This window comes from Oncorhynchus tshawytscha, unplaced genomic scaffold, assembly GCF_018296145.1.
Source record: "Oncorhynchus tshawytscha isolate Ot180627B unplaced genomic scaffold, Otsh_v2.0 Un_contig_1390_pilon_pilon, whole genome shotgun sequence".
Classification (NCBI taxonomy): Eukaryota; Metazoa; Chordata; class Actinopteri; order Salmoniformes; family Salmonidae; genus Oncorhynchus; species Oncorhynchus tshawytscha.
Window position 1 is genome coordinate 110,001 of NW_024609756.1, and position 15,790 is coordinate 125,790.

General features: G+C 55.9%; 1 protein-coding gene across 1 annotated transcript in view; it reads left to right on the plus strand.

The window, feature by feature from the left end:
- ehbp1 (EH domain binding protein 1) overlaps positions 1 to 15,790 on the plus strand; it is a gene marked incomplete at its 5' end in the record, with an annotated part of 277,887 nt that overhangs the window by 97,117 nt on the left and 164,980 nt on the right. The window contains 2 exons of the mRNA XM_042317637.1: positions 11,959 to 12,141; positions 15,218 to 15,590. Coding sequence (XP_042173571.1) covers positions 11,959 to 12,141; positions 15,218 to 15,590 — 556 coding nt within the window. The remainder of the gene's footprint in view (positions 1 to 11,958; positions 12,142 to 15,217; positions 15,591 to 15,790) is intronic.

Below are 15,790 nucleotides of genomic sequence, written 5' to 3' on the forward strand. Positions count from 1 at the left end.
CAGAGAGGGAGAGGGAGGGTTAGAGGGGAGAGGGAGCGTTAGAGGGGAGAGGGAGCGTTAGAGGGAGAGGGAGCGTTAGAGGGGAGAGGGAGCGTTAGAGGGAGAGAGGGAGCGTTAGAGGAGAGAGGGAGCGTTAGAGGGAGAGAGGGAGCGTTAGAGGGAGAGAGGGAGCGTTAGAGGGAGAGAGGGAGCGTTAGAGGGAGAGAGGGAGCGTTAGAGGGAGAGAGGGAGCGTTAGAGGGAGAGAGGGAGCGTTAGAGAGGGAGAGGGAGCGTTAGAGAGGGAGAGGGAGGGTTAGAGGGAGAGGGAGCGTTAGAGGGGGAGAGGGAGCGTTAGAGGGAGAGAGGGAGGGTTAGAGGGGGAGAGGGAGCGTTAGAGGGAGAGAGGGAGCGTTAGAGGGAAGGAGAGGGAGCGTTAGAGAGGGAGAGAGGGAGCGAGGGAGAGGGAGAGAGGAGGGTTAGAGGGAGAGAGGGAGCGTTAGAGGGAGAGAGGGAGCGTTAGAGAGGGAGAGGGAGGGTTAGAGAGGGAGAGGGAGGGTTAGAGAGGAGAGGGAGGGTTAGAGAGGAGGGTTAGAGGGAGAGAGGGAGCATTAGAGAGGGAGAGGGAGCGTTAGAGAGGGAGAGAGGGAGCGTTAGAGGGAGAGAGGGAGCGTTAGAGGGAGAGAGGGAGCGTTAGAGGGAGAGAGGGAGCGTTAGAGAAGGAGAGGGAGCGTTAGAGAGGGAGAGAGGGAGCGTGGGAGAGGGAGGGTTAGAGAGGGAGAGAGAGGGAGCGTTAGAGGGAGAGAGGGAGGGTTAGAGGGAGAGAGGGAGCGTTAGAGGGAGAGAAGGAGCGTTAGAGGGAGAGAAGGAGCGTTAGAGGGAGAGAGGGAGCGTTAGAGGGGGAGAGGGAGCGTTAGAGAGGGAGGGTCAGAGAGGGAGAGGGAGCGTTAGAGAGGGAGAGGGAGGGTTAGAGGGGAGAGGGAGCGTTAGAGGGAGAGAGGGAGGACAAGGAGAGGGAGCGTTAGAGAGGGGAGAGGGAGCGTTAGAGGGAGAGAGGGAGCGTTAGAGGGAGAGAGGGAGCGTTAGAGGGAGAGAGGGAGCGTTAGAGGGAGAGGGAGGGAGCGTTAGAGGGAGAGAGGGAGCGTTAGAGGGAGAGAGGGAGCGTTAGAGGGGAGAGGGAGCGTTAGAGGGAGAGAGGGAGCGTTAGAGAGGGAGAGGGAGCGTTAGAGGGGAGAGGGAGGGTTAGAGGGAGAGAAGGAGCGTTAGAGGGGGGAGAGGGAGCGTTAGAGGGAGAGAGGGAGGGTTAGAGGGGAGAGGGAGCGTTAGAGGGAGAGAGGGAGCGTTAGAGGGAGAGAGGGAGCGTTAGAGAAGGAGAGGGAGCGTTAGAGAGGGAGAGAGGGAGCGTGGGAGAGGGAGAGGGAGGGTTAGAGGGAGAGAAGGAGCGTTAGAGGGAGAGAGGGAGCGTTAGAGGGAGGTTAGGGAGAGGGAGGGTTAGAGAGGGAGAGGGAGGGTTAGAGGGAGAGGGAGGGGGAGGGAGAGAGGGTTAGAGAGAGGGAGGAGGGTTAGAGAGGGAGAGGGAGCGTTAGAGAGGGAGAGGGAGCGTTAGAGAGGGAGAGGGAGGGTCAGAGAGGGAGAGGGAGCGTTAGAGAGGGAGGGTTAGAGGGGGAGAGGGAGCGTTAGAGGGAGAGAGGGAGCGTTAGACAAGGAGAGGGAGCGTTAGAGAGGGAGAGGGAGCGTTAGAGGGAGAGAGGGAGCGTTAGAGAGGGAGAGAGAGGGGTTAGAGGGAGAGAGGGAGCGTTAGAGAGGGAGAGGGAGGGTTAGAGGGAGAGAAGGGGTTAGAGAGGAGAGAGGGAGGGAGCGTTAGAGAGGGAGAGGGAGGGTTAGAGAGGGAGAGGGAGGGTTAGAGAGAGAGAGGGAGGGTTAGAGGGAGAGAGGGAGCATTAGAGAGGGAGAGGGAGCGTTAGAGAGGGGGAGAGGGAGCGTTGGAGAGGGAGCGTTAGAGAGGGAGAGGGAGGGTCAGAGAGGGAGAGGGAGCGTTAGAGAGGGAGGGTTAGAGGGGGAGAGGGAGCGTTAGAGAGGGAGAGAGAGGGAGCGTTAGAGGGAGAGAGGGAGCGTTAGAGAGGGAGAGGGAGGGTTAGAGGGAGAGAAGGAGCGTTAGAGGGAGAGAGGGAGCGTTAGAGAGGGAGAGGGAGGGTTAGAGAGGGAGAGGGAGGGTTAGAGGGGAGAGAGGGAGCATTAGAGAGGGAGAGGGAGCGTTAGAGAGGGAGAGGGAGCGTTGGAGAGGGAGCGTTAGAGAGGGAGAGGGAGGGTCAGAGAGGGAGAGGGAGCGTTAGAGAGGGAGGGTTAGAGGGGGAGAGGGAGCGTTAGAGGGAGAGAGGGAGCGTTAGAGGGAGAGAGGGAGCGTTAGAGGGAGAGAGGGAGCGTTAGAGGGAGAGAGGGAGCGTTAGAGGGAGAGAGGGAGCGTTAGAGGGGAGAGGGAGCGTTAGAGGGAGAGAGGGAGCGTTAGAGGGGAGAGGGAGCGTTAGAGGGGGAGAGGGAGCGTTAGAGGGAGAGAGGGAGCGTTAGAGGGAGAGAGGGAGCGTTAGAGGGAGAGAGGGAGCGTTAGAGGGAGAGAGGGGAGGAGTTAGAGGGAGAGAGGGAGCGTTAGAGGGAGAGAGGGAGAGAGGGAGGGTTAGAGGGATGAGATGGAGCGTGAGAGGGGAGGGTTAGAGGGAGAGAAGGAGCGTTAGAGGGAGAGAGGGAGCGTTAGAGGGGGAGAGGGAGCGTTAGAGGGAGAGGGAGGGTTAGAGAGGGAGAGGGAGGGTTAGAGGGATGAGATGGAGCGAGAGGGAGAGGGAGGGTTAGAGGGAGAGAAGGAGCGTTAGAGGGAGAGAGGGAGCGTAGAGGGGGAGAGAGAGGGGAGAGGGAGGGTTAGAGGGAGGGAGAGGGAGGGTTAGAGGGAGAGAGGGAGGGTTAGAGGGAGAGAAGGAGGTTAGAGGGAGAGAGGGAGCGTTAGAGGGGGAGAGAGGGAGCGTTAGAGGGGGGAGAGGGAGGGGTTAGAGGGAGAGAGGGAGCGTTAGAGGGGGGGAGAGGGAGGGTTAGAGGGGGAGAGGGAGCGTTAGAGGGGGAGAGGGAGCGTTAGAGGAGAGGGGGAGAGGGAGCGTTAGAGGGAGAGAGGGAGCGTTAGAGGGGGAGAGGGAGGGTTAGAGAAGGAGAGGGAGCGTTAGAGAGGGAGCGGGGGAGAGGGAGGGTTAGAGAGAGGGAGAGAGAGGGAGCGTTAGAGGGAGAGAGGGAGCGTTAGAGAGGGAGAGGGAGGGTTAGAGGGAGAGAAGGAGCGTTAGAGGGAGAGAGGGAGCGTTAGAGGGGAGAGGGAGCGTTAGAGAGGGAGAGGGAGGGTCAGAGAGGGAGAGGGAGCGTTAGAGAGGGAGAGGGAGGGTTAGAGAGGGAGAGGGAGCATTAGAGAGGGAGAGGGAGCATTAGAGAGGGAGAGGGAGCGTTAGATAGGGAGAGGGAGCGTTAGAGAGGGAGAGGGAGCGTTAGATAGGGAGAGGGAGCGTTTAGGGAGAGGGGAGGGAGAGGGAGCGTTAGAGGGGGAGAGGGAGCGTTAGAGAGGGAGAGGGAGCGTTAGAGGGGAGAGGGAGCGTTAGATAGGGAGAGGGAGCGTTAGATAGGGAGAGGGAGCGTTAGATAGGGGAGAGGGAGCGTTAGAGGGAGAGAGGGAGCATTAGAGAGGGACCGTTAGAGAGCGAGAGGGAGGGTTAGAGGGAGAGAGGGAGCGTTAGAGAGGGAGAGGGAGCGTTAGAGGGAGAGAGGGAGCGTTAGAGGGAGAGGGAGGGTTAGAGGGAGAGAAGGAGCGTTAGAGGGAGAGAGGGAGCGTTAGAGGGGGAGAGGGAGCGTTAGAGGGAGAGAGGGAGCATTAGAGGGGAGAGGGAGCGTTAGAGGGAGAGAGGGAGCGTTAGAGGGAGAGGGAGGGTTAGAGGGAGAGAAGGAGCGTTAGAGGGAGAGAGAGCGTTAGAGGGAGAGAGGGAGCGTTAGAGGGGGAGAGGGAGCGTTAGAGGGGAGAGGGAGGAGAGGGAGGGTTAGAGGGAGAGAAGGAGCGTTAGAGGGAGAGGGAGGGTTAGAGGGAGAGAAGGAGCGTTAGAGAGGGAGAGGGAGCGTTAGAGGGAGAGAGGGAGGTTAGAGGGAGAGAAGGAGCGTTAGAGGGAGAGAGGGAGGGTTAGAGGGAGAGAGGGAGCGTTAGAGGGAGGGAGAGGGAGCGTTAGAGGGGAGAGAGGGAGAGGTTAGAGGGAGAGAGGGAGCGTTAGAGAGGGGAGCGTTAGAGAGGAGCGAGAGAGGGAGAGGGAGCGTTAGAGGGAGAGGGAGGGTTAGAGGGAGAGAAGGAGCGTTAGAGGGAGAGAGGGAGCGTTAGAGGGGGAGAGGGAGCGTTAGAGGGGAGAGGGAGCGTTAGAGGGGAGAGGGGAGAGGGAGCGTTAGAGGGGAGAGGGAGCGTTAGAGGGAGAGAGGAGGGTTAGAGGGAGAGAAGGGAGCGTTAGAGGGAGAGAGGGAGCGTTAGAGGGGGAGAGGGAGCGTTAGAGGGAGAGAGGGAGGAGAGGGAGCGTTAGAGGGGGAGAGGGAGCGTTAGAGGGAGAGAGGGAGCGTTAGAGGGAGAGAGGGAGCGTTAGAGAAGGAGAGGGAGCGTTAGAGAGGGAGAGGGAGCGGGGAGAGGGAGGGTTAGAGAGGGAGAGAGAGGGAGCGTTAGAGGGAGAGAGGGAGCGTTAGAGAGGGAGAGGGAGGGTTAGAGGGAGAGAAGGAGCGTTAGAGGGAGAGAGGGAGCGTTAGAGGGGGAGAGGGAGCGTTAGAGAGGGAGAGGGAGGGTCAGAGAGGGAGAGGGAGCGTTAGAGAGGGAGAGAGAGGGGGAGAGGGAGGGTTAGAGAGAGAGAGGGAGGGTTAGAGAGTTAGGAGAGGGAGCGTTAGAGAGGGAGAGGGAGCGTTAGAGAGGGAGAGTTAGAGGGAGAGAGGGAGCATTAGAGAGGGACCGTTAGAGAGTGAGAGGGAGGGTTAGACGGAGAGAAGGAGCGTTAGAGGGAGAGAGGGAGCGTTAGAGAGGGAGAGGGAGGGTTAGACGGAGAGAAGGAGGGTTAGAGGGAGAGAGGGAGCGTTAGAGAGAGGGGAGAGGGAGGGTTAGAGGGAGAGAAGGAGCGTTAGAGGGAGAGAGGGAGCGTTAGAGGGGGAGAGGGAGGGTTAGAGGGGGAGAGGGAGGGAGAGGGAGCGTTAGAGGGGGAGAGAGGGAGGGAGAGGGAGCGTTAGAGAGGGAGAGAGGGAGCGTTAGAGAAGGAGAGGGAGCGTTAGAGAGGGAGAGAGGGAGCGTGGGAGAGGGAGGGTTAGAGAGGGAGAGAGAGGGAGCGTTAGAGGGAGAGAGGGAGCGTTAGAGAGGGAGAGGGAGGGTTAGAGGGAGAGAAGGAGCGTTAGAGGGAGAGAGGGAGCGTTAGAGGGGGAGAGGGAGCGTTAGAGAGGGAGAGGGAGGGTTAGAGAGGGAGAGGGAGCGTTAGAGAGGGAGAGGGAGGGTTAGAGAGAGAGAGGGAGGGTTAGAGAGGGAGAGGGAGAGTTAGAGAGGGAGAGGGAGAGTTAGAGAGGGACCGTTAGAGAGGGAGAGGGAGCGTTAGAGAGGGAGAGGGAGCGTTAGAGAGAGAGAGGGAGCGTTAGAGAGGGAGAGGGACCGTTAGAGAGGGAGAGGGAGCGTTAGAGAGGGACCGTTAGAGAGGGAGCGTTAGAGAGGGGGGGAGAGGGAGCGTTAGAGAGGGAGCGTTAGAGAGCGAGAGAGAGGGAGCGTTAGAGTGAGAGAGGGAGGGTTAGAGAGAGAGAGGGAGGGTTAGAGAGGGAGAGGGAGCGTTAGAGAGGGAGGGTTAGAGAGAGAGAGGGAGGGTTAGAGAGGGAGAGGGAGCATTAGAGAGGGAGAGGGAGCGTTAGAGAGAGGGAGGGAGGGAGGGTTAGGAGAGAGAGAGGGAGGGTTAGAGGGAGAGAGAGGGAGGGTTAGAGAGGGAGAGGGAGCGTTAGAGAGGGAGAGGGAGCGGGAGAGAGGGGAGAGGGAGGGAGCGTTAGAGAGGGAGAGAGGGAGGGTTAGAGAGAGAGAGGGAGGGTTAGAGAGGGAGAGGGAGCGTTAGAGAGGGAGAGGGAGCGTTAGAGAGGGAGAGGGAGCGTTAGAGAGGGAGAGCGTTAGAGGAGAGGGAGCGTTAGAGAGGGAGCGTTAGAAAGGGACCGTTAGAGAGGGAGAGGGAGCGTTAGAGAGGGACCGTTAGAGAGAGGGAGAGGGAGCGTTAGAGAGGGACAGTGACCGTTAGAGAGGGAGAGGGACCGTTAGAGAGGGAGCGTTAGAGAGGGAGAGGGAGCGTTAGAGAGGGACAGGGAGCGTTAGAGAGGGACAGGGAGCGTTAGAGAGAGAGAGAGGGAGGGTTAGAGAGGGAGAGGGAGGGTCAGAGAGGGAGAGGGAGCGTTAGAGAGGGAGAGGGAGGGCATTAGAGAGGGAGAGGGACTGTTAGAGAGGGAGAGGGACTGTTAGAGAGGGAGAGGGAGCATTAGGGAGAGGGGGAGAGGGAGGAGAGGGAGAGAGGTAGAGGGAGCATTAGAGAGGGAGAGGGAGCATTAGAGAGGGAGAGGGAGCGTTAGAGAGGGAGAGGGAGCGTTAGAGAGAGAGGGAGGGTTAGAGAGGGAGAGGGAGCGTTAGAGAGGGAGAGGGAGGGGTTAGAGAGGGAGAGGGAGGGTTAGAGAGGGAGAGGGAGCGTTAGAGAGGGAGAGGGAGGGTCAGAGAGGGAGAGGGAGCGTTAGAGAGGGAGAGGGAGCATTAGAGAGGGAGAGGGACTGTTAGAGAGGGAGAGGGACTGTTAGAGAGGGAGAGGGACTGTTAGAGAGGGAGAGGGACTGTTAGAGAGGGAGCATTAGAGAGGGAGAGGGAGCGTTAGAGAGGTAGAGGGAGCATTAGAGAGGGAGAGGGAGCGTTAGAGAGGGAGAGGGAGGGTTAGAGAGGGAGAGGGAGCGTTAGAGAGGGAGAGGGAGCGTTAGAGAGCAGGAGACCTTGGGGGATGTGGAGGCATTGAGACAAGGAAACTGTGGTTGTCAACAGGTTGGAATACATAGACGCTATCAAGCAGCCCAGATACAAGCTGTGATAGTGTGTGTGTGTGTGTGTGTGTGTGTGTGTGTGTGTGTGTGTGTGTGTGTGTGTGTGTGTGTGTGTGTGTGTGTGTGTGTGTGTGTGTGTGTGTGTGTGTGTGTGTGTGTGTGTGGAAGCAAGGAAAGGGGATGATGGTGTTTTCTTCATCTGTTTATTCACTTGTCATTGGTTCTGGCCCCCCTCTGTTTCTCTCTCCTTCTCCACTATCCCTCTCTCCCTCCCTCAGTCTCCATCTCTCTCTCCTCTCCCTCCCTCAGTCTCCCTCCCTCCCTCAGTCTCCATCTCCCTCCCTCCCTCAGTCTCCATCTCTCCCCTCCATCCCTCTGTCTCCCTCCCTCCCTCAGTCTCCATCTCTCTCCTCCCCTCCCTCCCTCCCTCAGTCTCCATCTCTCCCTCCCCTCCCTCCCTCTGTCTCCCCTCCCTCAGTCTCCATCTCTCCCTCCCTCCCTCTGTCTCCCTCCCTCAGTCTCCCTCCATCAGTCTCCATCTCTCTCCTCCCTCCCTCCCTCCCTCTCTCCCTCCCTCCCTCCCTCTCTCCCCTCCCTCCCTCCCTCTCTGTGTATCAGGTGACAGGGGGGATTGGGGTTGATAATCAGGGTCTGTATTTTCTCATCAGTCTTAAATCAGACCAATTACACGCTAGCTGATGGAGAGCATGGTCAGGTTGATGTAGGGTGATAAGAAACACACACACACAGATACAGACAAACACACACACACACACACACACACAGATACAGACAAACACACACACACCCCTCTAGGATTAAGCGCTCTGTCTCAGGGTATCTGCCTCTGTTATCAGAGACAACCATCCCTGACATGACCTGTCTACTGCCATGGCTGCAGTGTTACACACACACACACACACACACACACACACACACACACACACATTTATTTAAGGTTATTGTGATGTGCAGTACCAGTCAAAAGTTTGGACACACCTACTCATTCAAGGGTTTTTCTTTATTTTTACTATTTTCTACATAATATTGAAGACATCAACACTATGAAATAACACACATGGAATCATGTAGGAACCCTAAAAGTGTTAAACAAATCTAAATATATTTGAGATTCTTCAAAGTAGCCACCCTTTGCCTTGATGACAGCGGTGCACACTCTTACGAGCCTCTCTTGTGCCTCTCTTGTGCCTCTCTTGTGCCTCTCTTGGGCCTCCCTTGTGCCTCTCTTGGGCCTCTCTTGGGCCTCTCTTGGGCCTGGGCCTCTTGGGCCTCTCTTGGGCCTCTCTTGTGCCTCTCTTGGGCCTCTCTTGGGCCTCTCTTGGGCCTCTCTTGTGCCTCTCTGGGCCTCTCTTGGGCCTCTCTTGTGCCTCTCTTGTGCCTCTCTCAAATCAAATCAAATGTTCTTGGGCCTCTCTTGGGCCTCTCTTGGGCCTCTCTTGGGCCTCTCTTGTGCCTCTCTTGTGCCTCTCTTGGGCCTCTCTTGTGCCTCTCTTGTGCCTCTCTTGTGCCTCTCTTGTGCCTCTCTTGGGCCTCTCTTGGGCCTCTCTTGGCCTCTCTTGTGCCTCTCTTGTGCCTCTCTTGTGCCTCTCTTGTGCCTCTCTTGGGCCCTCTTGGGCCTCTCTTGGGCCTCTCTTGTGCCTCTCTTGGGCCTCTCTTGGGCCTCTCTTGGGCCTCTCTTGGGCCTCTCTTGGGCCTCTCTTGGGCCTCTCTTGGGCCTCTCTTGGGCCTCTCTTGGGCCTCTCTTGGGCCTCTCTTGGCCTCTCTTGGGCCTCCCTTGGGCCTCTCTTGGGCCTCTCTCGGGCCTCTCTCGGGCCTCTCTCGGGCCTCTCTCGGGCCTCTCTCGGCCTCTCTTGGGCCTCTCTTGGGCCTCCCTTGGGCCTCTCTTGTGTCTTTCTTGGGCCTCTCTTGGGGCTCTCTTGGGCCTCCCTTGTGCCTCTCTTGGGCCTCTCTTGGGCCTCTCTTGGGCCTCTCTCGGGCCTCTCTCGGGCCTCTCTCGGGCCTCTCTCGGGCCTCTCTTGGGCTGAGGGATATTTTAGCCCAGGCTAAGGGAGTGTTCACACGTGCACATTGTAAAGTGTGCTAGCACCAACCTTAGCCTGGGCTAGCTGGCCCTGCTCATCAATTCATACTATTTAACCCTTCTGTCTGAGGACAGGAACCATTGGTTGCTATGCCTAACAAACCCTTTTTGCTATGCAGGCGGGCTAACCTCTTCTCACTGAGCCCCAACTAAAGATACGAACTCTACAGCAGGAACAGCAGCAAACGATACATTTTTTCCGTTTTCATAGATGTTCTATCTACATTTAATTGCATAAATCCATGATAATAATATAGTTCAGAAAAGTTTACGTCTCGTTTGTTCACAGCGTTCTCTGTTCAGCGGCCAGATCGATTTTCTCAAGTGAAACCTTGTTGGAAAAGGCAGACAGTGAGGTTTATACAGACATGGTGTTAACACAGGGGACATGGTGTTAATACAGGGGACATGGTGTTAACACAGGGGACATGGTGTTAACAGGGGACACATACAGGGGACATGGTGTTAACACAGGGGACATGGTGTTAACACAGGGGACATGGTGTTAACACAGGGGACATGGTGTTAACACAGGGGACATGGTGTTAACACAGGGGACATGGTGTTAACACAGGGGACATGGTGTTAATACAGGGGACATGGTGTTAATACAGGGGGCATGGTGTTAATACAGGGGACATGGTGTTTATACAGGGTACATGCTGTTAACACAGGGGACAGGGTGTTTATACAGGGGACATGGTGTTTATACAGGGGACATGCTGTTAACACAGGGGACATGGTGTTAATACAGGGGACATGGTGTTTATACAGGGGACATGGGGGACATGGTGTTAATACAGGGGACATGGTTTATACAGGGGACATGGTGTTTATACAGGGGACATGGTGTTTATACAGGGGGGGGGACATGGTGTTAACACAGGGGACATGGTGTTAACACAGGGGACATGGTGTTTACACAGGGGACATGGTGTTTATACAGGGGACATGGTGTTTATACAGGGGACATGGTGTTTATACAGGGGACATGGTGTTTATACAGGGGACATGGTGTTAATACAGGGGACATGGTGTTAACACAGGGGACATGGTGTTAACACAGGGGACATGGTGTTTATACAGGGGACATGGTGTTTATACAGGGGACATGGTGTTTATACAGGGGACATGCTGTTAACACAGGGGACATGGTGTTTATACAGGGGACATGCTGTTAACACAGGGGACATGGTGTTAACACAGGGGACATGGTGTTCACACAGGGGACATGCTGTTAACACAGGGGACATGCTGTTAACACAGGGGACATGCTGTTAACACAGGGGACATGGTGTTAATACAGGGGACATGGTGTTTATACAGGGGACATGGTGTTAACACAGGGGACATGGTGTTAACACAGGGGACATGCTGTTAATACAGGGGACATGCTGTTAATACAGGGGACATGGTGTCATGCATGTCAGAGATAGAATGTTGGTCGCATGTTGTGTTTGTCCGTTTGCCCCGGGCTTTGGAATACAAGTGGGAATCCTTAGCCCAGGGCAAGTCTAGCCTGGGGCCAGTCTAGGCCTAAGATAGCCTGGGGCCAGTCTAGGCCTAAGATAGCCTGGGGCTAAGAACGATGCAGTGTGAAAAGGTCCCTTGTTTTCTGTCTCAACCCTCATCTCCTCAACTCCCTCACTGTCTCACCCCCACTCCTCCTCTCTCATCCCTCTCTACCCTCTACCCTCATCTCCTCAACTCCCTCACTGTCTCACCCCCACTCCCCTCTACCCTCATCTCCTCAACTCCCTCACTGTCTCACCCCCACTCCTCCTCTCTCATCCCTCTCTACCCTCAACCCTCATCTCCTCAACTCCCTCACTGTCTCACCCCCACTCCTCCTCTCTCATCCCTCTCTACCCTCATCTCCTCAACTCCCTCACTGTCTCATCCCCCACTCCTCCTCTCTCATCCCTCTCTACCCTCTACCCTCATCTCCTCAACCCCCTCACTGTCTCACCCCCACTCCCCCTCTACCCTCATCTCCTCAACTCCCTCACTGTCTCACCCCCCCCACTCCTCCTCTCTCATCCCTCTCTACCCTCTACCCTCATCTCCTCAACCCCTCACTGTCTCACCCCCACTCCCCCTCTACCCTCATCTCCTCAACCCCCTCACTGTCTCACCCCCCCACTCCTCCTCTCTCATCCCTCTCTACCCTCATCTCCTCAACCCCCTCACTGTCTCACCCCCCACTCCTCCGCTCTCATCCTTCTCTACCCTCTACCCTCATCTCTTCAACCCCCACTCCTCTGCTCTCATCCCCCTCTACCCTCATCTCCTCAACCCCTCACTGTCTCCCCCCACTCCTCCTCTGTCATCCCCTCTACCCTCATCTCCTCAACCCCCTCACTGTCTCACCCTTCCACTCTTCCTCTCTCATCCTCATCTCTTCAATCCCCTCACTGTCTCACCCCCACTCCTCCTCTCTCATCCCCCACTCCTCCTCTGTCATCCCCCTCTACCCTCATCTCCTCAACCCCTCACTGTCTCACCCCCCCACTCCTCCTCTCTCATCCCCCTCTACCCTCATCTCCTCAACCCCCTCACTGTCTCACTCCCCCCACTCCTCCGCTCTCATCCCCCCCTCTACCCTCATCTCCTCAACCCCCTCACTGTCTCACCCCCATCCCCCTCTACCCTCATCCCCCTCACTGTCTCACCCCCCACTCCTCCTCTCTAAGTCATTAGGTTTGGTGTAGTAATTACTACGTGTGTTCCTGTGTAAGTGGTTTAGTTTGGTAATGGCTGGTTTGGTGTCGTAATGAGATGTGTTTCACCCTGTGTGTCTGCGCAGGCGTATGATGTTTTTGCCAACCTGGGCATCAGTCGTCTGTTGGAGCCATCTGACATGGTTCTGCTGGCCATCCCTGACAAGCTGACCGTCATGACGTACCTCTACCAGATCAGAGCCCACTTCAGTGGAGAGGAACTCAACGTGGTGCAGATAGAAGCCAACAGCAGCCGCAGTACATACAAGGTGGGTCTGTTGATGTTCTGTACATACAAGGTGGGTCTGTTGATGTTCTGTACATACAAGGTGGGTCTGTTGATGTTCTGTAGTAATGCATACAAGGTGGGTCTGTTGCTGTTCTGTAGTAATACTTACTATGGGGCCACTTCACCTGTTAAACTTCGTATTCACCTCCAGCACAATACCACTGTTTCTATACTCTCATCCCCCCCCTCTACCTTCATCTCCTCAACCCCTCACTGTCTCACTCCCCCCACTCCTCCGCTCAACACTTCACCTGTTAAACCTCGTATTCATCTCCATCACCACTGTTTCTAAACTCTATGGGGCCACTTCACCTGTTAAACCTCGTATTCATCTCCATCACCACTGTTTCTAAACTCTATGGGCCACTTCACTGTTTCTAAACTCTATGGGGCCACTTCACCTGAAACTGAGAAGAAATGAGAAAATGACCCCGTGTGAGGTCATCAGGGTCTCTGAGCAAATGTCCTCGTGTGTGTCATCAGGGTCTCCTGAGAAAATGTTCCCCGTGTGAGGTCATCAGTGTCTCTGAGCAAATGTCCCCGTGTGAGGTCATCAGGGTCTCTGAGAAAATGTCCCCGTGTGAGGTCATCAGGGTCTCCTGAGAAAATGTTCCCTGTGTGAGGTCATCAGTGTCTCTGAGCAAATGTCCCCGTGTGAGGTCATCAGGGTCTCTGAGCAAATGTCCTCGTGTGAGGTCATCAGGGTCTCTGAGCAAATGTCCCTGTGTGTGGTCATCAGGGTCTCTAAGCAAATGTCCCCGTGTGAGGTCATCAGGGTCTCTGAGCAAATGTCCCTGTGTGAGGTCATCAGGGTCTCTAAGCAAATGTCCCCGTGTGAGGTCATCAGGGTCCCTGAGCAAATGTCCCCGTGTGAGGTCATCAGTGTCTGAGAAAATGTTCCCATGTGAGTTCATCAGGGTCTCTGAGCAAATGTCCCCGTGTGAGGTCATCAGGGTCCCCTGAGCAAATGTCCCCGTGTGAGGTCATCAGTGTCTCTGAGAAAATGTTCCCATGTGAGTTCATCAGGGTCTCTGAGCAAATGTCCCCGTGTGAGGTCATCAGGGTCCCTGAGCAAATGTCCCCCTGAGCAAATGTGTGTGATGTCATCAGGGTCTCTGAGAAAATGTCCTCCGTGTGAGGTCATCAGGGTCTCCTGAGCAAATGTCCCCGTGTGAGGTCATCAGGGCTCCTGAGTAAATGTCCCTGTGTGATGTCATCAGGGTCTCTGAGAAAATGTCCCCATGTGAGGTCATCAGGGTCTCCTGAGAAAATGTCCCCGTGTGAGGTCATCAGGGTCCCTGAGTAAATGTCCCGTGTGAGGGTCCCTGAGTAAAGGGTCATCAGGGTCCTGAGTAAATGTCCCTGTGTGATGTCATCAGGGTCTCCTGAGTAAATGTCCCTGTGTGATGTCATCAGGGTCCCCTGAGTAAATGTCCCCGTGTGAGGTCATCAGGGTCTCCTGAGTAAATGCCCCCGTGTGATGTCATCAGGGTCTCCTGAGAAAATGTCCCTGTTTGATGTCATCAGGGTCTCCTGAGTAAAAGGCCCCGTGTGAGGTCATCAGGGTCTCTGAGCAAATGTCCTCGTGTGAGGTCATCAGGGTCTCTGAGCAAATGTCCCTGTGTGTGGTCATCAGGGTCTCTAAGCAAATGTCCCCGTGTGAGGTCATCAGGGTCTCTGAGCAAATGTCCCTGTGTGAGGTCATCAGGGTCTCTAAGCAAATGTCCCCGTGTGAGGTCATCAGGGTCTCCTGAGTAAATGTCCCCGTGTGAGGTCATCAGGGTCTCCTGAGTAAATGTACCCTTGTGAGGTCATCAGGGTCTCCTGAGTAAATGTCCCCGTGTGAGGTCATCAGGTTCTCCTGAGTAAAAGGCCCCGTGTGAGGTCATCAGGGTCTCTGAGTAAATGTCCCTGTGTGAGGTCATCAGGGTCTCCTGAGAAAATGTCCCTGTTTGATGTCATCAGGGTCTCCTGAGTAAAAGGCCCCGTGTGAGGTCATCAGGGTCTCTGAGCAAATGTCCTCGTGTGAGGTCATCAGGGTCTCTGAGCAAATGTCCCTGTGTGTGGTCATCAGGGTCTCTAAGCAAATGTCCCCGTGTGAGGTCATCAGGGTCTCTGAGCAAATGTCCCTGTGTGAGGTCATCAGGGTCTCTAAGCAAATGTCCCCGTGTGAGGTCATCAGGGTCTCCTGAGTAAATGTCCCCGTGTGAGGTCATCAGGGTCTCCTGAGTAAATGTCCCCGTGTGAGGTCATCAGGGTCTCCTGAGTAAATGTCCCCGTGTGAGGTCATCAGGTTCTCCTGAGTAAAAGGCCCCGTGTGAGGTCATCAGGGTCTCCTGAGTAAATGTCCCCATGTGAGGTCATCAGGGTCTCTGAGTAAATGTCCCTGTGTGAGGTCATCAGGGTCTCCTGAGTAAATGTCCCTGTTTGAGGTCATCAGGGTCTCCTGAGTAAAAGGCCCCGTGTGAGGTCATCAGGGTCTCTGAGCAAATGTCCTCGTGTGAGGTCATCAGGGTCTCTGAGCAAATGTCCCTGTGTGTGGTCATCAGGGTCTCTAAGCAAATGTCCCCGTGTGAGGTCATCAGGGTCTCTGAGCAAATGTCCCTGTGTGAGGTCATCAGGGTCTCTAAGCAAATGTCCCCGTGTGAGGTCATCAGGGTCTCCTGAGTAAATGTCCCCGTGTGAGGTCATCAGGGTCTCCTGAGTAAATGTCCCCGTGTGAGGTCATCAGGGTCTCCTGAGTAAATGTCCCCGTGTGAGGTCATCAGGTTCTCCTGAGTAAAAGGCCCCGTGTGAGGTCATCAGGGTCTCCTGAGTAAATGTCCCGTGTGAGAGGTCATGTGAGGTCATCAGGGTCTCCTGAGTAAATGTCCCCGTGTGAGGTCATCAGGAGGTCTTTATTTATTTTGATTCAGTGACTTTCAACAACTAGTTCCCAGCCTGGGGGAGGATGTTTGACTCGCTGTGTCCCAGCGAAACTCATATTAGTTGGGGGGAGTTTGAGAGAAAGAGTTATACAACTAAAATAAAATGTTATTATTATTCTTGTCATTAAGGTGGGAGACTTCGAGACAGACACCAACGCCTCCATCGGCCAGGACAAGTTCTATGCTGAGCTAAACGTCAGTGACGCTAATGCCCAGACCACTGGATCCAGTGGGGACGTTAGCATCGGAGCTAGCGCCACCAATGGAGCCGTGGGGAAAGAGGAGGAGGAGATGGAGGTGGTGAGGAAGAGTGAGACTGTATCTTTCTCCCTCCCTGACTTTGGGGTGTCCCCCTCCTCTCCCAGCTCGCACCCCCTCCCCTTGCCCCGCGCGGCTCTACCCCCCCCACCGCCACAGAGTCCTCCCACCCCAGAGCCGCGCCTCGCTCCCTTGCTACCACACCTCTGGGAGACGATCGCCGTCAACTACAACTACCCCGAAGGCAGTCACCCTGGACCTGAGCCAGCTCCCTCTGAGGACGGAGAGAGGGATGGAGAGAGGTATAGAGAGAGGGATGGAGAGAGGGACGGAGAGAGGGACGGAGAGAGGGACGGAGAGAGGGACGGAGAGGGGGACGGAGAGAGGGATGGAGAGAGGGACGGAGAGGGGGACGGAGAGAGGGATGGAGAGGGAGATGAGGGA